This window comes from Gnatocerus cornutus, chromosome 10 (genome assembly GCF_029298725.1).
Source record: "Gnatocerus cornutus isolate USDA-ARS CGAHR chromosome 10, icGnaCorn1.1, whole genome shotgun sequence".
NCBI classification, from domain to species: domain Eukaryota; kingdom Metazoa; phylum Arthropoda; class Insecta; order Coleoptera; family Tenebrionidae; genus Gnatocerus; species Gnatocerus cornutus.
In genome coordinates this window covers 8,982,992-9,006,610 of record NC_142242.1, presented here as the reverse complement: position 1 = coordinate 9,006,610, position 23,619 = coordinate 8,982,992, and the positions used below count along the sequence as shown (strand labels likewise).

Sequence of the window (23,619 nt, the reverse complement as noted above, 5' to 3'; positions counted from 1 at the left end):
TTCAATTTGCGCGTGCGCGTCTAAATGGCGGGAGATTTAAAAATCTCGTCGATCGCGCGCGCATCGAAATGAGAGGAAATTAAAATGACTGAGCGCGCGCGCGTATTCTAAATCTTGTGGGGTGGTACCGGAAATATGTAAAAGTGTGTGGGAGAGAGAGTTCATATAAATTTGAGAAATGTTCTCTAATATTCACATCCATTTAAAAAATGGATCAAATTAAAATCTATATTAAAAGGCGATGGCCTAATGTGAGATATGTAAGTTCTTCATTTGTGTGTGTAAGTTTTTGCGTGTAAAGTATTTATTTATTTTTAGTTAGCAATTATTCCGGTGGAAATAATTCCGCCTAATGCAATTCCGTTAGTGTTGGGAAACAACGCAATGGGGGCGGAAGTAAATGGCTCGAACGGGCTATTTTTATATGTCGTGAGTATATATATTTTTCAGTTTGATTTTAATAATTTATTTAATGAAATTACAGAAAAGGAATACCTTCCTATCACTCAACTTGACTATGGGGTTGACTACTGTGTAGGAATGAAATATGGAAATATATAATATAAATATATATATAATTATAAATCGATTGGTTGTTTTTTTTTTTTTAATGAATTTATTCAATTAAAGTGAACATTACATTTTCAACATGATGTATTTTAAAGTGGAATATTTTCTTTTTACATTTAAAACATACTATTTCATTATATTGACCTACTAATAGATTTAATTCTCTTTCATTACAAATTGTATTTATTGACATAAATTCATAGTTGTTGTTATCGTAGTCATTATCTTGGTTACTTAAATGAGGTAGAAATCCATTTTCAAAACATAGTGTACATAAAAATATTCTGAAAAATTTATTAGTTGTGTCACTAAAAACTTTTTGAAATAAAATAATTCCTTTGCATATCGCTCGAAACCACATTTCAATCAATCAAATTAAGTATATTATAGCGTGATAGATCTAAAATTTTTGTATGATTATCGATCAAAATAAACGGTCAAGAAGATGATTATGATGACACATCAAATTTGAGACGTGCACGCGCTCGGTTTGAAGGGTGGAATGTTGGGAAACTGTATATATATATATATATATATATATATATATATATATACACATATATCGATTAATAACACTTAAAATGGATGATTATAAAAATTTATTATACATAAATGTTATGATTAAGAACCCAATTATACAAGAAATGAGAATTATTAATTGTACAAATACACAATTTTCTATTTCCTATTGCATTTTCATGATACATGCACATTGGGATACTTTTCGGGAATTTTTCTAAACGAGCAGCGGCGATGGGAGTCGACACGTGTTCATCGTCCTCGATTGTTTCTAGATTAATTATTTGCGGTTTCCATATCCCGATGTTGGATTGTCGCTGGAAGTATTCCTCCAAAAAATTTGCTTTCACTCTTCCTTTGACTTAAATGATGTCAATTCGCTCGACGAATTCCGATTTGAAATGAAAATTCAATACATTATCGATTTCTTCGTACGGAATTATCCCTGAAGAATATCGCATCATGTGATGTTGCTTCTCCAGGTAGTTAACTTGTTGCCGTATTTTTCCATCGAGAAAATGGTACGGTTTTGATGGTTTGAAGAAGTAATGGCTCTGCTGCTTTCCATCGTATAATGTAATTTCTTTTGCAATAAAATCAGGAACCCAAAATCCTTGAATATCGCACACAAGAAGCTTCATTTCTTCGAATATGGGAATAAAACACCGTTCAACAATAACACTATCAATATTTAGATTTTAACAACTAGCAAGCACGCTAGTTATTTAACTACTAAATTCTTTCTTCGATAGAGTAAATGTGTACCTATATATTGTAACGTTTCTAAAATGAGAACAAGGTCATTTATTAAGATTTTTATGAATTAGGGGATAAACGCGAGACACCGCTGGTATGGGAGGCGATTTAGGAGTCCCATAAATGCCTGGGTACTTTTCCACCGTTGACACGACAACATCAGTGTTCAACCTAAAATGAATAATAGTCTAGTAAGTCTCCACAGTTCAAAACTTACTATTATCGCGTTTATCTTTTTTATCTTTTCTTCGGCTCCAATCCTAGGGGAAGTTGGATCAAGCCTTTGCCCCAAAAATTTCGTGTGTTCGCCAGGAAGGGGTTGGTGAGGCGCAGACCACCCCTGAGCGTTTTCGACTGTCCCTCTGGAAGGTGTTGGCACCCTTCCGGTGAATTTCAGGGCCCACGTTCCTTCTTGTATCGTCGCACCGAACCAAGGGCGACTCGGTGTGGTTTAAAGCCCCTTTATGTTGTCCAGTCCAGGAATTCGTCATGACTGGTTCCCGTACTTTTCTCTAAATCCCTACAACAACCATTTTAGTTTTCAAGATCAACCCTCTCGCGACTACTATGTTAGATAACAGTATCACTTACCAACCTACGTTTATTGCGGACATTCACCAACAACAACAAACTAACATAACCTGTCAATCACGACTCTTTGACAAGTGCGACATTGAGAGCGCCCGCGGTACTCGCGCAGAGGTCGGAATCTTCTTATCATCCCCGAAATCACAGGTAGTGCCACCTACGATTCCTCGTGGTATTTTAACTCTCTTTTCCGTTTTGGGCTTCGAAGGAAGCAGACGTAGTATCTTACCTTAAAGTACCGTATCTTTACCGTCTAAGCACTTCCTAGTACTATTTGAAGTCCCGTACTTGCGGTTAAGAACCCCAGAACCGCATTAGGTATCGTTCACCCTCAGAGAGGTAATATTTCACGTTTTTTCTTGACGATACTAATTTAGAAAATTAGGGTCGCACGGACGCCTACAACTCTTGCTCGTAGGCCTACAACTCTCGCACGGACGCCTACAACTCTTGCTCGTAGGCCTACAACTCTCGCACGGACGCCTACAACTCTTGCTCGTAGGCCTACAACTCTCGCACGGACGCCTACAACTCTCGCACGAACGACTACCCGATCCTCGCCGGTACGCCTACAACACCCTTGCCCGTCGCCTTGAGTCCCCGATCGACCTCGTGGAGTAGCCGAGACTATCTCGCCCGCTAACAACCACCCCGAGCGGCCACATATAGCCCGGACCAGACGACAGAGGCACCTGGAGCGTTCCCGACGGCGATAAGTACCTTTTTTGCGATATTATTGTTTCATTGCGTCACCGCCTGATTCGTACTATCGACGTCGCCGACAGCGTGCTTTTATCGACTCCATCGAGAGTCTCGCTTGCCTGTAATCTGATTTAATTTATTTCTTGAGTCCAATTTAACTGATCATTATTATTTTTAATATTTAACCTTTTTTAACATAGTCATTCTGTAAACCAATCACAGCTGTGACACGGTATCGAACCTGTCATTTAAATTTAACTAACCAACATCACCTCAATTTTCACCAATTGTTAATTTCATAATTTTTATTAAAGCCTAATTTATTAAACCATTTATTTTACTTCCGCGTAGCATTGAGCGACTTGGCTACTTTTATATCAACTAAGTTCTTGGCGCCCAGACTCTCTGACCCACGACACCAGCTCACCAAAGGCTATAAGAGCACCGGTGCGGTGTCACCTACCGACCTTTTTTTTGAAAGGTGTGACACAAGATTTTGGCGCCCAACGTGGGGCCCGATTTAACTTAATTTTTTTGTCAGGCAAGTAGGCCTAGTTTTCGTTAAGTCAAGTATCTATTTTCAGTATTTTTTTAAATAATAGAATCAGTAACAGGCTTTACACGAACATGGATGTAATAATGATTGTACCGGAATATCTGTCGGAGGCGGAGGTTAACTATGAACTTCTAATTCGGCGAATTAAGACTAAACGTCCTATTGAGGAAAAAAGGCGCTTGTTAGAACATGAACTGTTTAAGGAGAGGTCAAATCCAGTTCATTTCTCTACAAAATATCTTATCTTTGAGTCAGACATTCGCGAAATTTCCTCCACTTTGGAATCGGTAACGACCCTCATCCTTGAATTCGGTTCAGGACCGCCGGGTGACTCCTTGTGCCGCCGGATTACCTCGAGACTGAATCATGTTCGCGAGCGAATTTTGCGAGTACCCATTCCGGTTGAGAATAAAGATGCAGCCCTCGAACAACGTGACGAACTGTATGCTACCGCTCTCAAACTCGAAGCAGACCTTCGAGATTGTCTCTTGTTGTCGCCAGCGACTCTTGTGAATCCGTTGCGTCCGTGGTTTAACTAACTCTACGACGATGTCTTTTACCGATGCCGCTAAACTCCCTTCAACTAAATCGGTTCCCGCTTTTAAATGGGGAATTTCTTACTCCGGTATGCCGCGAGATAACTTAATCTCTTTCCTAGAGCGTGTTGAAGCGTGTTGAAGCGGAATTATTCGCGTCTGCGGTAGATTTCTTTGACGGACCTGCCTTACAGTGGTATCGCAAGTGGAAATCGTCTTTTACCAATTGGAAGTCCCTCAAGGAGGCCTTAAAAAAAGATTTTCTTCCTAGCGATTATGACGAACTTTTGTGGGCTGAAATACGCCAAAGACAACAACACCCGGACGAGCCAGTTTGCATTTTTGCTGCCGTGATGGAAACTCTGTTTAACCGTCTTATTGAACCTGCTTCCGAAACTATTAAAATTAAGACTTTGCTTAAGTTAGTTCGACCCGAATATGTAACGCCTCTAGCTCTTCAAGAAATCCCGAGCGTAGACGAACTAATTTCCTTATGTAAAAGACTGGAGAAGTCATTTGATCTCAGATCTTCGGGAACAAAACAAAAATACCGACTAATAGAACCTCAGTTGTTGTCTTTAGAAGCACACCCGGAAAATCTCGTACCGTCAACATCAAGTCCCTCCTCTAAAAATAAACAAACTCCAAAAAAGGTCCCCAATTCGTCTCCGGGAAACAAAGTGACCAAATGCTTTAATTGCGGAGGTACCAACCACTTTTACGCCAGCTGTACCTTACCTAGGAAACGTTTTTGTTATCGTTGTGGTACCCCCGACGTTACCGTATCTAGTTGTCCTGCGTGCAAGTCAAAAAACTAAGCATGGGTGCGATCCCCAGGGCTCGCACCAAAGTTAAAACATCTCCTACTGACTGGACTTCCTGGTTAGAACGCGTGCGGAAATTTTGTAAACCCGGCATAAAGTCAACTTCAGTAAACACAGTCTTTTTGCAGCCTTTAAGAGATAATCGACCTCATGTCAAAATTTCGATAAGCAGTAAGCTTATGACTTGTCTTCTCGATTCCGGTGCCTCTAAGTCAATTATCGGCGCGAAAGGACTTTGGTTATTGAAACGTCTCCAACCTTCCCAGACGAAATCACAATTTCAACTTGCTCGAACCGCGGACGGAACCGTGCATAGTATCGATTCAGAGGTTGAAGTGGAAGTGTCTTTTTCGAGTGTAACTAAATTGATGACTTTTCTTGTAATACCGTCCCTTCAACACTCCATCATCCTCGGAAGCGATTTTTGCCTACTATTCTCGTTAAAGTTAGACTTTCTGAATAAAACGTGTGTACCTCAGCAGAACTCCGTGCCTATCTTTAATATCGAGTCAAAAGATGAGTTACCGTTGAATGAAAACCAAAAAGCGCGAGTCGGTGAAATTGTCGAGAGATTCCAACTAATCGGTGGCGATAAAATAGGATTAACAAATAAGTTGATTTTGACCATCGATACTCAAGACGCTGCGCCATTTCGACAGTACCAGTATCCCTTATCGCCATTCATGCAACAGAAACTTAACCAGGAAGTAGACGACATGCTCAGACTCGGCGTTATAGAACCCTCTAAGAGTCCGTATTGCTCCCCCGTCTTATTAGTTAAGAAACCCTCTGGAGAGTACCGATTTTGTTTCGACGGTCGCAAGCTGAATTCGGTTACCAAACATGATTCCTATCCCTTACCTCGCGTAGATCGCATTTTGAGTCTCTTACGTGACGCCAAATTTATCAGTTCTATCGATTTGAGAAAAGCGTTTTGGCAAGTCCCACTGTCCAGTGAGTCCAAGGAAAAAACCGCTTTTGCTGTCGCGGGTCGCGGACTTTTCCAGTTTAAGGTCATGCCTTTCGGTCTTCGAAATAGCGCACAGAACCTACAAAGAGTGATGGACACCATCTTCGGTCCCAAATTCGAGCCAAATGTCTTTGTTTACCTGGACGATTTAATCATCATCTCGGCTGATTTTGAGACTCATATTCGGCTATTAGAAGAAGTTTTAGCGCGATTGAAAGACGCCAATTTCACGATAAATACGGACAAATGTAAATTCTTCCAAAACTCCCTCAAATACCTCGGTTACATTGTCGATTCTGAAGGCCTAAGAACAGACCCGGAAAAGGTAGCATCCATGATCGCTTACCCACAACCGACCACCACCACGGAAATTAAGCGCTTCATGGGACTTTGTAGTTGGTACCGTCGTTTCGTTCCAAATTTCTCGTCACTAGTTGCCCCAATTAATGAACTGTTGAAAACTAAGAAGAAAGGTCAAAATATTTCGTGGAACGCTGCAGCCGATAAGGCATTTAACGCCATCAAAACAGCCCTAAGCTCAGCTCCGGTTTTAAGCTCCCCGGATTTCTCCCAGCCTTTTGTAGTTCAGTGCGATGCGTCCGATGTCGGTCTAGGAGGAGTTCTTGTTCAAAATATTGCGGGTAACGAACGTGTCATTTGTTTTGCCAGTCGGTCACTTTCTAAAGCCGAACGGAATTACTCTGTTACCGAACGAGAGTGCCTAGCAGTCATATTCTGCGTCGAAAAATTCCGTCCCTACATCGAGGGTACTCGATTTACAGTTGTTACCGATCACCACTCTCTACTTTACCTTTTTCACATGAAAGAACCTACTGGTCGCTTAGCTCGTTGGATTCTACGATTACAGCAGTTCTCGTTTGACATAGTCCACCGGAAAGGAAAATTTAATATCGTTCCTGACGCTTTATCACGTATACCGGTCATTGAAAATGTAGATCGTACCGTACTCCCGGAACTTGCCTTGATTAATATCGAACCTGGAGAAAATGACAAATGGTATCGCAAGATGGTACAAAAAGTCAACAACAATGCCGATGACTACCCTGACTGGCGTGTACAAGACGACAAATTACTGAAACTTCGCGAAAATCGAGATCCGTTAAACGCGAACTACCGTGAATGGAAAATCGTCGTACCCAAGTCTCAACGCCATACCGTGATTCGTTCTTGTCATGACCCTCCGGAAGCCGGACATTTAGGAGTTTTTAAAACTCTCAGGCGGATTAGAGAAAATTATTTTTGGCCAGGTATGCGAAAAGACGTTATCAAGTATGTGCGTGCTTGCAGAATTTGCGCGTCCCAGAAAGTTCCGACTACGTCTCCCTTTGGTCTCGCGGGCCGTGAAAAGGTCGTACATTTTCCGTGGCAGATAATTGCGATAGATTTCATGGGTCCATTTCCTCGGTCAAAAGCCGGACATCGTTACCTGTTAGTAATTTCCGATTGGTTTTCTAAATATTCGCTATTGTTCCCTCTCAAGAAAGCTACGGCAAAACCCGTTATAAAATTGCTGGAAGAACGAGTTTTTCTTATCTTTGGAGTCCCTCAATTTATCATGGTAGATAATGGTACTCAATTTATCGGAAATACCTTCAAAAATTTCGTTAATTCCTATAATGTAGAAAAAATCTGGTATAACGCAAAATACCATCCTCAAGTTAACTTCGTCGAGCGGAATAATAGAACTATTGGCGCTTGCATTCGGTCATATGTGACAACTCACGATACCTGGGATCTAGAACTGCCAAAAATTCAATGCGCGATTAACACAGCTTGTCATGAAAGCACCGGTTACACCCCATCCTTCCTTAATTTTGGACGACATGTACCGTTATCAGGTGACTTTTACGATTCTTACGATCTTGACGACGAAGAACTCGACCTCACCACTATCGATAGGCGTGATTATGCGGATAATCTCGATCAGTTACGTGAAGTCTTTCGTGAAGTTCGTGTCAATCTCAATAGAGCATATCGTCGACAATCATCTTATTATAACGCTTCCCGTCGCGACCAAGAGTTTAACGTTGGCGATCGCGTATGGCGGAAAAATAAAACTCTCTCATCAGCTGTTGACCGATACATGGCTAAATTAGCGCCTCGATATGTTCCTGGTACCATTACGCAGAAGGTGTCCAGATTAGTTTACCGCATCCGCAACGAAGATGGCTCGGACGCAGGTAAATGGCATGTAAAAGATCTCAAGCTCTATTATGATGACGATGTTACCGACACGGACGATTCGGACAGTGAATCGAATTCGACCCAAGATACCGAAAGTTCAGACTAACTTTTTTCTCCCTCGTTCTCTCATTTATTGCCGTTACTGTCAACTCCTCATTTACCTAAATTAAAATATCTGTCAACCTACCGCTAGGACGTTACCGACGTTCTTTTACCGAAATTACCGTTATTTAATCTACCGACTACCTTGGACGATACCGCGTCCTCTTATCGAAATATTCCTGGTCGATTAAATTATTTTTCCCTACGATTAAAACTACTCTACCTCATTTACCGATTTTTTCACGCGCAAGGTATTATCTAGCCTCATGCTACAGACTAAATTGCGAACAGTCCTCGACAACCCCCAATTTTGACCCCTACCAATTTTGACCCCTACCGATTTTGACAGTTTCCAAAAAAAAAAACGGAAACTACTGATTTTGACCCTCCCGAGGCGTATGGTACGCGCAGATACCGACACTGTTTTGCTTTTAATTGTCACATGACACAGATGTAACGACCTTTAAGACGCGGATTTACGGAAATTTTACCGGATTAATAGATTGGTTACAAAGAGTTGATTATTGTAGAGCTTTTCTCTTCCTGACGACAGATTATTTTAAGAAAAAGACTTCATCTTTTTCTTCTTTTTTGGAAGGGGGCAGTGTAACGTTTCTAAAATGAGAACAAGGTCATTTATTAAGATTTTTATGAATTAGGGGATAAACGCGAGACACCGCTGGTATGGGAGGCGATTTAGGAGTCCCATAAATGCCTGGGTACTTTTCCACCGTTGACACGACAACATCAGTGTTCAACCTAAAATGAATAATAGTCTAGTAAGTCTCCACAGTTCAAAACTTACTATTATCGCGTTTATCTTTTTTATCTTTTCTTCGGCTCCAATCCTAGGGGAAGTTGGATCAAGCCTTTGCCCCAAAAATTTCGTGTGTTCGCCAGGAAGGGGTTGGTGAGGCGCAGACCACCCCTGAGCGTTTTCGACTGTCCCTCTGGAAGGTGTTGGCACCCTTCCGGTGAATTTCAGGGCCCACGTTCCTTCTTGTATCGTCGCACCGAACCAAGGGCGACTCGGTGTGGTTTAAAGCCCCTTTATGTTGTCCAGTCCAGGAATTCGTCATGACTGGTTCCCGTACTTTTCTCTAAATCCCTACAACAACCATTTTAGTTTTCAAGATCAACCCTCTCGCGACTACTATGTTAGATAACAGTATCACTTACCAACCTACGTTTATTGCGGACATTCACCAACAACAACAAACTAACATAACCTGTCAATCACGACTCTTTGACAAGTGCGACATTGAGAGCGCCCGCGGTACTCGCGCAGAGGTCGGAATCTTCTTATCATCCCCGAAATCACAGGTAGTGCCACCTACGATTCCTCGTGGTATTTTAACTCTCTTTTCCGTTTTGGGCTTCGAAGGAAGCAGACGTAGTATCTTACCTTAAAGTACCGTATCTTTACCGTCTAAGCACTTCCTAGTACTATTTGAAGTCCCGTACTTGCGGTTAAGAACCCCAGAACCGCATTAGGTATCGTTCACCCTCAGAGAGGTAATATTTCACGTTTTTTCTTGACGATACTAATTTAGAAAATTAGGGTCGCACGGACGCCTACAACTCTTGCTCGTAGGCCTACAACTCTCGCACGGACGCCTACAACTCTTGCTCGTAGGCCTACAACTCTCGCACGGACGCCTACAACTCTTGCTCGTAGGCCTACAACTCTCGCACGGACGCCTACAACTCTTGCTCGTAGGCCTACAACTCTCGCACGGACGCCTACAACTCTCGCACGAACGACTACCCGATCCTCGCCGGTACGCCTACAACACCCTTGCCCGTCGCCTTGAGTCCCCGATCGACCTCGTGGAGTAGCCGAGACTATCTCGCCCGCTAACAACCACCCCGAGCGGCCACATATAGCCCGGACCAGACGACAGAGGCACCTGGAGCGTTCCCGACGGCAATAAGTACCTTTTTTGCGATATTATTGTTTCATTGCGTCACCGCCTGAGTCGTACTATCGACGTCGCCGACAGCGTGCTTTTATCGACTCCATCGAGAGTCTCGCTTGCCTGTAATCTGATTTAATTTATTTCTTGAGTCCAATTTAACTGATCATTATTATTTTTAATATTTAACCTTTTTTAACATAGTCATTCTGTAAACCAATCACAGCTGTGACACGGTATCGAACCTGTCATTTAAATTTAACTAACCAACATCACCTCAATTTTCACCAATTGTTAATTTCATAATTTTTATTAAAGCCTAATTTATTAAACCATTTATTTTACTTCCGCGTAGCATTGAGCGACTTGGCTACTTTTAGATCAACTAAGTTCTTGGCGCCCAGACTCTCTGACCCACGACACCAGCTCACCAAAGGCTATAAGAGCACCGGTGCGGTGTCACCTACCGACCTTTTTTTTGAAAGGTGTGACAATATAGAAGACGAATTATTATTATGATTGGATAAGAAAATTCCCCACTATACCTTAAAAAAATGTCCGATAAAAGTTGTCAACGTAATAAACACATAGTCTCTTTCTCCCTCTTTCTATATCTTTTCTTCATCTTCTTCTTCTTCTTCTTCCGCTTTTTTTACAATTTTTACATGTGATTTTAAAAATCCATCTTATGAGAGGAATTCTTCCACTTAATTGTTTATAAAAATGATTTGCCTTGTGTCTTTCGTTCATAACTTCTTCAAAAGATATTTTTTCGTCCAAGTACTTGTTTAATGCATAAATAAGATCGTTATAAAATTTATATATATCATAATATACACCATTATTATTGTTGTTAAGACAAAATTGGAACATTGAATCATACGCATTATTTTCGATGTTACGTATAGAAAATTTTTTTGCTTCTTCACAACAAAATTGTTTGAACATTGCGGACGGACACACACATACACACATTACTATTCATATAACAACTAAATATATACTAACTGATTATTGTATATATTCTAAATTAGTATAACGGATGTATTTCACCTGTTAGCGGATGGTATTGGTAGATTTTATCGTGAACGATAAGGCAAAATACTCTAGTATTTGGAGAGAATGGAATATGAGTATCAAATGTTAAGCTTAAATCAATCATCGATGAAAGAATAGGTTCAGCTTGTTTATTACAATTGAAAACGAATAGTGGTCTTGATTTAAAATCAGCGTAATCCAAAATGGGTCGGGCTTTTTCTTCATTATGAAATTCCTTATAAAAATCGATGTACGATTGATAGACATCAAAGTAGTTATTTTTACTAAAATCCATATGCCATGGCTCGTAGGGATATGTTTTGCTATTCAACCGCAATGTGATATTTCGAATAGAGACGGGATCAAATTTTGTAACGTCTTCGGTTTTTTTATTTCTTTTATTATTTTGAAAGAAAACGATAACGTATCGTGGTTTTTCTAAATTAGTAGTTGTTTTAACACGCCAGGAATCGTTATCAGTTATTCCGACAGCGGATCTTTCATGTATTTCCCACTTTCGATATGCAATTGGAATTGCTCTATCTTTTTTAATGTCATTTAAAATTTGTAGTTTCAGTTCGTCGTTGGGATAGACATGCTTTGCTTTTAATACAATCTTATCGATAACGATTTGTCCTGATCTATTTCCGTTAGTGATATAACAATTCGTGTCATTAAGAGATCGTATTAATCGAAATTTATGTTCACCACATAGCGCTCCTTTACGATCATACGGAAGATTGTATATATGCGGGAGAGGAATTCTTATTTGAAAAGTTTTATCTGTTGTTGAATATGTTTTTGCGGTTTCGTTATCATTTTTAATCCATCCAGCTGTTTCTAATTCTGTTGTTTCTTCTTTCGGTATTGATAGTAATGTCTTAACTGTAGAGACAGTTCCGACATCTCTCACCATATCTACTTCCTTATTATTTAACTTGTAACTGCACGATTCGAACAAATAACATCCAAAATTGTTAGTTAATTTGACTTCACCGCTAGCAGTTACACCCGCTCCAGTAGGATCAATGATTTCAAATTTTCCAGCTATCTCCAAATACGAATCTGTCAAGTCGATCCAGATGTCCTTTTGCGAAATTACAATATGAATTTCATCACTATAATCGAATGATTTGGTTTCCGGATTATATGTATGATGTTCTGCTCTCATTATTGAATCGTCCACTAGAGGTTGATCGAAGATTTTCACTACCGGATCCAATAACATTCTTGCTGTAGCCGTTGAGAAGGACATGATATCCCAATGATTTTAAAATTTCAATGCTGCGATGTGTCAGGAGCAATCTTTGAGTAAAGACTGAATTCAAATTTCGATTATTTCGATTAAATACTAATCCCATTTTTCTTTTGGTATTCCTTTTAATGAAAGTCGAATATTGATTATTTGATCGTTGAAATCAATCAATCTATTCTCTTGATCGACTATTTGAACGCTTAAATGGGTAATGGTTGAATTTTCAATTATCGGTAAATATATAGGATTTATCGGTTCAATAAATAACTGTTCGGCTGGACTGACTGATAATGCTGTTTCATAAACGGTATGCGATTCTTTATTTTGATAATAAGAACCTTTAGTTAAATTGCATTCGATTCGAATCGTATGAACTTTAATGATGTTTACGGGAAGATCACTTTCATGTAATTTATTCGCAATTAATTTTCTATTGGAACATCCCAATAATTTTCCGATACTGTCCGTAGGAGTAAAATTAATGTCGTATGCTGATATGATTTCACACTTTAATGTATTTCCGTTAGGTTTTAGTGAGAACGTATCACGCTTTAATTTATCGCTCGCTAATCTACCACACAAATAATCTTGAATGTATGCTTCTATCGCTTCAATTTCGTATGCACCTTTGGGAATAGTTATCACTTTTTCATTCGAATCAGAAATATCAGCTTCTGGTATCACTTCATCTTCTTCTTCTTCTTCTTCATTACCCTTATTCGCTTTCCTTTCCGCTTGTGTTCGTGTAAATAGATGTTTATTTAATATTCCGGAATAATAAAATTTATTTGTACCGGGTTCGATATTCGGAATATTATTAGTTCCGTAAAATCCTATTAGCGCAAGTGAATAATTTAAATTGGGATCTAATTCTATAGGAGGATTATAAGTTTCAGAGAGAGTACTTTTTGCACCTTTCAATGAGAATGTTTTATACATGACTAAATAGGGAATATTAAAAACGTGTATTTTATATCAATTTTTATTTTCATTATCATTATCATTATATAAAAATGCTAAACACAAATGACCGCAATTATACGCAAGATTTTGAAATCTATCGTTATTATAGTAGATTTTACATTTTTTTAAATAGTTAATTAATTCCTTCGGTGGTAACAAATTTCCGAAGCTATCAAAATAATCTACTCGTTGGTTACGTTTTTTGTAACAAACCCAATGAGTGCCAGGTCCTTTTTTATTATCTAAATTAATTATTGCTGATTCGTATTTTTTCGGATGTCGTAGTAGTGATAATATTTCATCTTTCATAAAAATTCCTCGAAAATTCTTAATTTTTAATCTCTTAACGTATCGAATTAGATCGATATTTGTGAGTGGTCTTCGAGGTAATTTTATTGGTAATTTTTTGGAAATTTTCTCAGATACAATCCATATCCTCCTTTATTATTTTTTTTTAAAAACATTCCACTTCCTCCTTTATTATTCTTTCCTCCAATTGCTATTGCTTCCATCGTTTGGTTATGACGTTTTGCTTCATCAAGTTTTTGTTTAGCATTTTTTGCATCATTCATACATGCATACATCATGCTTTTGAGATACCCGCAGCACACCACTTAATGCTCCCAATGCCGAAAGTCCTCCAAATAGTAACGGTAAAAATGGTAGAAATCCTCCATTTTTGATTGGTATAACACGAGGAATTTTAATACGCTTTCGTCCTCCAGCATTTTTTATTGCAATCTTGCTCTCATTTATTATCGATTTAATATCATTAGAGTAATTCGGATTTAATGATCCCAAAATTGCTTTACGAAAACAAAATTTTTTTTTCTTTTTTTGACCTTTTCGTTTTCTACTTCCTTTCTTCTTTTTTTTCGATATCCCCATTCAAAGTTTTCTTTTAACTTTCATAATATTAGTTACAACCCAAGCGTTTGTTTTTTCTCTGAAACTTGCGTCCTTTGATTTTACTCGTTTCCACGCCTTATCTTCTAATATCCTGTCAGCTTTATGTCTATCGTCTAGATTTGAATGACGACTGTATGCTATATCATGGAACTTGCAAGCGGTATCTAATTCGTCCACTCCCGGATCGTTATTTTTGAGTCTTTGTTTAAGTTTTGTACCTGGACCACACTAACGTTTTTAAGAATATTATTATTATTTATTCAAAATGAACTGATTATACATACATAGTTATATCCGGCTAGATGTAACTCAATAGGAAGTTTATTGATTAGATGATTCACTAATCCAGAACCTCTTCGTTTGACAACTAACATTGAAATGACTAAATTTAAAATTGATATGCAAATAAATATTATTGTCGTAATCATTTTAGGTTAGTATGAAAAATGAAAGTGACAAAGCATAATCTGAAATTACCTGTTGGAAATAATGATATTATCGGGGGCAATATAGCGAAAAAAATACGTGTTCATAATGAATTAGTTCCGAATAGTAATCGATGTATAATTTGCGGTCCGTCCGGTTCGGGTAAAACAAATATTTAATTATCGCTACTATGTCATCCGAACGGGTTGAAATATGAAAATATCTACATTTTCTCTAAATCATTGTATCAACCAAAATATAAATTCTTGGAGAGCGTTCTATCAAAAATTAAAGGAATGGGTTATTATAAGTATGAAGACAATGAAAATATTATCCATCCGAATAGTGCGAAAAACAATAGTGTATTCATATTTGATGATATTGCTACATGCAAACAAGATCAAATTCGAGAGTATTTCAGTATGGGAAGGCATAAATCTATTAGCAGTTTTTATTTAATTCAAACATACACGAATTCCGAAACATTTAATTCGTGATAATGCAAATCTACTTATTCTTCTTAAACAAGACATTACAAATTTAAAACATATATATGATGATCATGTTGGTAGTACCGATATGAGTTTTGAGGAATTCTGTAAAATTTGTAGAGATTGCTGGAATAATAAATACGGATTCTTGTTGATATCGAAAAAAGACGAATTAAATTCAGGACGCTATAGAAAAGATTTTGACGGAATCATATCAAATATTAGCAATGATAATAATAATAATAATATATTAAAATAAAATATGTAGGTAGGTAATTTTCTATATACATACCTATGAAATAAATTATAAATAGATCATTGTTTCAAATATAGATTTAGTAACTTGCATGCATCAACTTGTATTCATCGTTATCATGGTAGAGATAATTGATAAAATAAATAAAGAATTAACAAGAAAAATTTTGAAAACTGCTTCTGACATTCGAAAAAAATATAAAGCAATAAAATATAGAATAAATATGGAAGATCAATCATTAAAAAAACTCTTTAATCCGGTTATCGAACCAATTCAAGAAATTTCAAACAAAATTGCTTCTCCGTTATCAAGAGCACTACCCCCAAAACCACCGCCCCCACTGCCCGGAATTAATACATCGACACCTATGAAAAAATTATAAACATCATTTCAACATCCAAAATATTTAAATGCTGCCCTAAAAGACGAAAAAAAATATATAAAGAAAATATTAGAAGAATCTAATAGAAGAAGAAGAAGAACAAACAATGTATGAAGATGCTTCTAATGATAATTCTGATAATATCTCCTTAGGAAAAATTAACAAATTTGAAAAATCCAAAAATCAGTTATTATCATATCCTAGTGAGACAAGAAACGCATTCAATGAAGTAATAAACGATGTAAACGATAAAATTTATGGTCCAACATATGATCCTAATTCTAATCAATTTAAAATGGGGAAGTTACCGTTTAATGTCAGAGAAGATAGCGGTAATATTGAGATTGGACAAAAAACATTTAAAGCCACTCCGGGGTTATATACGTTACTTTTTTATATTAATCCTTCAAAGAGTAGCGATTATAATAAAATTACAGATAACGATTACAAAAACTATATCGAAATATTAAATATTACCAATCAGCATAGACGAAATTACGATCCTACTCAAGAATTAAAAAAATCAAATTCATCTAAATATAATTTCATAAAAGCTCTTTTGGAAAAATTCACAAAATTTTCGTCAGCCACATATAAAACTAGATCAACATCACTACATTCTAGTAGTATTAGCAGTAGTAGTAACACAAAAGGAGGTTATAGATTATTCACTAACATGAGAAAAGAGTTCGTATTTTGTAACGATATAAACGAAATTATATTACGTCTAGAATTGTTACATGCTAGCAGACTTGCAGGAAATTCATCGCATTCTAATGAAATTGCATCAATCGAAAACCTGCTCAGAGAATATAAAATTATAATGTAACACAAGAATTAGTCAGTTATAAATTATCCCTATTAGAAGAAGAAAAGAGCAACTATGCCTATTGATTTATTCGGAAGGAAAATCAATTTGTCATCGATGAGTAGCAATAATTCATTGAGTTCTGCAAAATCTATGCTGATGTCAAGTGCTTTACCATTTTTTGAAAATACCGAAGGAAATTGTGATTTTAAAAATAAACGAATTTGTAACGTGAGTGATCCCATCGAACCATTGGATTTAGTGAATAAAAAGTATTTCTTTACACATCACACGAGCCTGGTGAAAGCAATTTCTGAATTAAATGTATATTTAAAAAAAGGGGATAAAACTTGGAATTTGCTTTTTAATGATTTATTGAAAAAAGTGCGTATCAACATCGCGGAAATTAGTAAAATGATTGGAAAGCTTATGGAAATTTAAAAGAATTTAAATAAACTAATTACCAAAAGGAAAATATCTCGAACCATATAGAAAACTTGCTAAAAAGTGAAAAAGATAATGATCTTGTAATATCGCAATTAAATACAAAAGTTCAAGTGAAAATTGAAGATAAATGGAGACAACTGATGAATAACAATGAAGAGTTATCAATTAGAATAGCTAAACTTGAGAATAAATTTCATCACATTGACGAGATTAAAGTGATTAATGTGCGTCAACCTGAAAATAACGAAGAAGAGGAAAAACTAGTAAAAACAAATTCCGAATCAGTTAACAATCCCGTCTCATGGTCAAACAGAAGAAGAATAAATCCAGCATCATCATCATCATCATCAACGATTAGAGATTCTTATGAAGAACTCGAAGAAAAAGGGGTAGTGACCATTAAACCATTAAATACGGATTTAAGTAAATGTTCCCCGGGATATATATCAGTAGGTTGTTTGTGTCGAGTCCCGTATGGACCTCCATCAGAGCAAAAATAAATAATTATCATCATGGTAAACCATCGACGCAACGTCTCCGTTGGCGATGTAAAGAAGTTGTTGATGAGATTTTTAAACCTTCTAGAAAGAAATTTAAACGACGCAAAACAATCGTTAAATTTTTGGACGATCTATGGCAGAGTGATTTAGCCGACATGCAAAACTTATCACGTTTTAATGCAGGTTATAAATATATTTTAATAGTAATAAATTCGTTTTCGAAATTTTTATGGACCAAACCTTTAAAAAGTAAAAAAGGGGATGAAGTCGCGAAAGCAATGAAATCTATTTTAAATAATAATCAACATCGTATTCCGCGCAATCTTTTATGTGATAAGGGGACCGAATATTACAATATTCATTTTAAAAATTTAATGAAAAACATCACATTAATATGTATAGTACATACAGCATAACCAAAGCTGCGATGGCTGAACGAGTAATAAGAACAATTAAATCTAAATTATATAAATATTTTACATTAAATGCGACTCAGAAATGGATTAATAAAATACAGGATTTAACGAACGAATATAATCAATCAGTTCATAGTACAAGTAAAATGAAACCACTTGATATAGTTAACGATAAAACCGCATCCCTCAAGATAAAAAACGTATATCTACCGCTTCCTACTGCACGCGATAGAACAACGAAAGTAAAGTTTATACCAGGTGATTTTGTGAGAGTAAGCAAAGAAAAATTTTTATTTGAAAAAGGATATACACCTAATTGGTCAACGGAAATTTTTAACGTTACAAAAGTTCAAAATACATCCCCTCCAACATATTTACTGGAAGATAAAGACGAAAGACCGATTAAAGTAGGATTTTATAACTACGAATTGCAAAAAACAAAATATCCGGATGTTTATTTGATTGAAAAAGTTCTTCGACGTAAAAATAATAAACTTTATGTACAATGGCTAACCGAAGGAAAAAAGAGGGAGAGAAGTTGGATTGATATAAAAGATCTTACATAAATCCACATTACATTCACCGACCGGAAGTCCCATTTAAAATACATTGCACATTTATTCATATACCCCCTAATATACACCTACTTGCAATTTACAACACCCAGTTTTATTTCTAAGGGTGGTTTGACTTAAGGCATAAAATGTTTACTAGGTATATGTCAACTGGGTTTACTATAAACAGTATATGACAGTAATTGTAAGCAAATAACTTAAAATCCTGAAATATATGGGCACCCCGTACACTAAAACCACTTAATAGACACAATGTAAGGTCAATGAAATCAATGAACTGTCGTACGATCAGACCATGCAATTCAGCAATAGGATTTGCGGGGGTTCATCGGTTTTTTGACCAACGGAGTTTGGTGATAAGGTAGTCAATTTGTGGTGGGTGTCGGAGTTGGTGGTTGGTGGCTGAGGTGCCCAGAAGACTAAGGGCCAGATCGACACGAGAATACACGCAATAATGTAAGTAGGTTAAGAAGTTAAATAAATGTGTAAAACGAAGCTAAGCGTCCCAATATATTACTCCCCCTGCGCTTACAATCCCGAAAAAAACGGCAAAATTCTTGGTTATGTATTTCACTCCTTCATAAACTTGAAATTATTTTTTAAGCTATTCATTGTTTACCTATCTTGAAATCGTGTCTTTCATTACAGAATTTCTTTTGATCTTGCGCGGCAAAATCAGGCCTTTGTGGAGAGAATTCATAGGACGAGGGTGAGTATGACTCATTTTACAGATAGGAAGGATGAGGAAATGAAGAATTTTCTTAGAAAATGTAATGAGAATGGCCCGAAAGCCGCCCTCAAAGTTTTAGAAGCATTCCCCGAGGCAAAAAAAAATCACCGACTATTTTGAGAAATAATTGTATTCTTTAAATATTGACATTGTAGTACCTCGGTACATATGTATTTTTTTTGCTCAAGAATACTTGTTTTTGATACTATATTTTTTGTTGACACATTGTTATATATAATGTATAACGATATAAGTATTAAACTTAATAAATGCATTTCTACAGATAACGTATTTGCAAATAATGTTGCCTGTAACGAACATCCGATATAACGAACTATTTTATCTGGTCCCTTTAAGTTCGTTATAAGCGGAGTCGACTGTATGTATAAGAAAATAAAAATGTATAAACCACATTATTTTAAATAGTAATGACAAAATCTTTCATTAAAACTAACTTAAATGGAGACATGGCATTTTTAAGCAAAACAAAAAAAAAAGATTCTTCTCTAAATAAGAAAAAACATTTTCTTTTCGAAAAAGAACAGTGTTATTTTAGCGTCCTTCACACCTTATTTAATCAGCAGTAATTAATAACACCGGTCGACACGATTTTGGGTCTTGCTTCTGAATGTCAAATTTGTCTGGTTTCTTCCACGTTACCAGCAAAAAAAAAATTTTTTTTTGATCAGTGTTTGCTTTTTGTAAAAAACCAGAGCAATTTTTCGAATTTTTAAGAAACTTGATTGAATTTTCATAAATTTATTATAAAGTATCGTGCGTTCAAATAAAAAACGGATCACAGTTACCTTCGACATGCTTTTGTCAGCGTGGAAGTATGTCATTAATCTAAGCTATTTGAGAATGACATTAGTGACAACTAATAAATGTGAGTGAAGGTCCACGGAGAAATTCCACGACAAACTGCAACAGAGTTACGTTTAGCAGGACAGAGCAACTCCTGATTGTACACAAGGAATATTGACCCTATTGAGAATTTTTTGAGGTTAGAATTCGTGGCTGAAATACTGCAAATCCTTGGCCTACGACTTCAGCCTCTCTGACTTGTGGTCTCACATCAAAAACAACTTTCTCATAAATTGCGATTAATTAATTTTTTGAGTCTAGGATAAAGTGAGGTAAGGACTAGCATTAGTAATATCAAGTGCCATTTCAACATAAACCATGCGACATACGCTACGAAAAATTTCATAAGTGACCTGATCCGTTTTTTTCAAACGCTCGATACAATCACAGTTTTTTGCTGAACTTCGGAGTCCAAAAATAATTATTTTGTGATTTTCTTTTGCTTATATGAGAATTAAGATAAATTGGGATTTATTTTGCTAATTTTTCCGTATAAAAATTTATGTCAGTTATTGAATATTCAAGTTACAAAAATATTAATATGTTCTAAAGTATTTTTAAAGTCAACATAGGCAAAATGAGGTACCCAAGGTGATTTCGGATTAGGAAGTTAAAATAGTCTTCTTAAGCTTCACAATGCTTTAAATTTGTTGCCAAAAAAATTTGTTTGCTTTATACTTTAATAAATTCATCGCAAATTAAACAGAATGTATCAATATCATATTTACACTATCTTGACCCCATTTTCTAATTCAGTTATATCCAAAAACGGTTTTTATTATAATGATAGACAAGTAAACACTCACTACTCTGTAATATGCAATTTTCTACCGTTTTGATCAATGTACTACCACGTTCTGCTCGTAAAATCAATAAAAATTTTCAAAATTATCTATCGACGTAACACACACAAAGCAAACTTAAGAAGCTAAGATTGAGAATTTTAGTGCTTTTCGATTTCTAGCACCAGAATCTATGCATTAAAACAGAAATCCAGAAAAAAAATTTGTCGACCTGTGTAATTTACGGTGTACAATAACAATACTATTATTTGTGTATTTCTCTACTAACAGTTTACGTACTTATAACTTATTAACCCTTAATTAATAAAATGTTCCATTGTGTTTAAAAAAAGATCGAAATTGTTTCCTGAAATTTCACACAGATAATATTTTTTGTGCGCCTCCGTCATTTTTCATGGCATTTGTGATACTCATTTGCGGCAAGAAAACCACCTTTTGAATGTCTAGGCAATCAAACGTGACATTTCGAATAGTTGGTTTTATTTCACAAGTTGGCATCGCTGCATAAATGTCAATAGTGTCAATTTGTGTGCAGATTTGGAGGCCAATGACCATCGAAAATAATAAAGGTAAATTAATTAAGTGGAGATTCCAAAAAAATTTGCTGAAACACCTTTGAATTTACATTAATCTGCAATCGTTTGATTTGAATGGGGTGCTACTAACCTATTTCCCAACTGATGAAATTCCCCTAAATGAGGGAGTGACGTTTCAAATTGAAACCAAAAGTCAAAATAAATAACTATTAATAATTGTCGGCGCACAAAATTTCGTGTTTGACACGGCTAGAAAATGTTTTGGAAATGCTCGGAAATTGAAATCCTCGCCGTCCGGGCTCGGATTTCAATACTTTCCTTGCATTTCCAAAAGACCATTTTCTAGCCTAGTGAAACAAATAACTATTGTGCGCTTCCGTCATTTTTCATGAGATTTGTGATACTCATTTGTGGCAAAAAAAATCACCTTTTGAATGTCTAGGCAGTCAAACATGACATTTCAAATAGTTAGTTTTATTTTAGTTGGCAGCGCTGTATAAATGTCAATTGTGTCAATTTGTGTGCCGATTTGGATGGATTTGTATGGAGTGCTACCAACCAATTTCCCAGCTGAAGAATTCCCCTAAATGAGAAAATGACGTTTCAAATTCAAACCAAAGTCAAAATAAATAACTATTAATAATTGTCGGCGCACAAAATTTCGTGTTTGACACGGCTAGAAAATGTTTTGGAAATACTCGGAAATTGGGTTACCGAAAATTGAAATCCTCGCCGTCCGGGCTCGGATTTCAATACTTTCCTTGCATTTCCAAATGACCATTTTCTAGCCTAGTGAAACAAATAACTATTTATTGCATGCTGTCACAAATTTGTCATAAACTATAATTTTTATAAATTCTTGTCTTATTGTTTCGGTTAACCATTGTTTTTTGTATTAATTTTTCTGTGGAATAATTTTTTAACTGAAAATAAAAAATCATGCGGTAAAGAGTTAATTTTTCGTTCACGTTGTTCAATAGCTAACCCGAAAGAGTAATGTAGCGGGTGTGTTGACATTAATATTAATGTAAATTAATTTTTCATTGAAACACTCACCCTGGTCATCGGTATTGATTTCCGCATTTGGCTGGCATTCAAAAGTTATCCGACACGGTTTCACAACACTAAATTATTCCATTTTATTAGCACAAATCAATTACCGGCCAACGCAACACGTGCTAACAACGCCACATGCGACGCACAATGTTAGGGAATTGAACAGCTGATTTTCTCTTGCCAACCTACACTCACAATTCCCCAAACAGAAAGTTGTTTCAGGCGTCGGTGCACTGCTCCAACAAGGCTGTGAAATGTTTGAAAGCACAAGCACAAACAGATGGCGTTTCACGACTGAAAAACTGATAACTGATTAAACAATGATTTCGGCATACACTACCAAAAATTAAACACAGTTTTTGATTGCCTTTAAAAATTAAGTTGAATGTTTTTCATTTTTCTCTAGCAATAAAACAAACACTTTTTTACTTGGAATGATAAAAATATTCACAAAATACAAATAAACCCTTTCTTGTTGCTAAGCAATCAAGATTATATTTTTTCTCCATATAAAAGTGGAATTATACTACCAATCAGACTCAAACTTCTAATTTCCTCGACCATCAAAATTTACTGCCAAGCTAGCTGTCACGCTGTCAAAGTAATATAACATAACTGTCACATTACTTGCAGTCTCCTACATCTAAAGAGGATTCAGAGCTTCGGTAGAAATGTTGTCAACTTTAAAATGTCAAAATTCGCGTGGAAGAAGGTGGATTCGTATTTGCATTTAGATCGAGATTATACGTTTGACATTTCTATTGACTTTATTTTAATTGAACGTTAATGACGCACATTAAAGTTTAATTTTTGAAAATAAATTTGTTGTTAATTTAGACATTAATAAACCATCGTCGGAAATATCTATACAGCGAACTGGAAATTTTGACTAAATATTTATATTTTAAATTTTATCTCGA

General features: G+C 36.2%; 2 protein-coding genes across 2 annotated transcripts in view; one reads left to right on the top strand and one right to left on the bottom strand.

Moving 5' to 3' along the window:
* LOC148167651 (serine/threonine-protein kinase pelle-like) overlaps nt 1-22,849 on the bottom strand; it is a 152,347-nt gene extending 129,498 nt beyond the window's left edge. Inside the window, exon 1 of the mRNA XM_088047862.1 lies at nt 22,700-22,849. The gene's annotated coding sequence lies outside the window, so the exon portion shown is untranslated. The remainder of the gene's footprint in view (nt 1-22,699) is intronic.
* Nucleotides 2,941-4,230, top strand: LOC148167652 (uncharacterized). The gene is made up of 2 exons (XM_088046923.1): nt 2,941-3,149; nt 3,487-4,230. Exon 2 carries the CDS (start codon nt 3,763-3,765, stop codon nt 4,228-4,230), a length of 468 nt encoding a protein of 155 aa, XP_087903049.1. The 5' UTR covers nt 2,941-3,149; nt 3,487-3,762.
* Nucleotides 22,850-23,619: the final 770 nt, after the last annotated feature.

Bases quoted from the DNA above. Each gene is read 5' to 3' on its own strand.
- LOC148167652 (XM_088046923.1), top strand. From the start codon at position 3,763: ATGGATGTAATAATGATTGTACCGGAATATCTGTCGGAGGCGGAGGTT.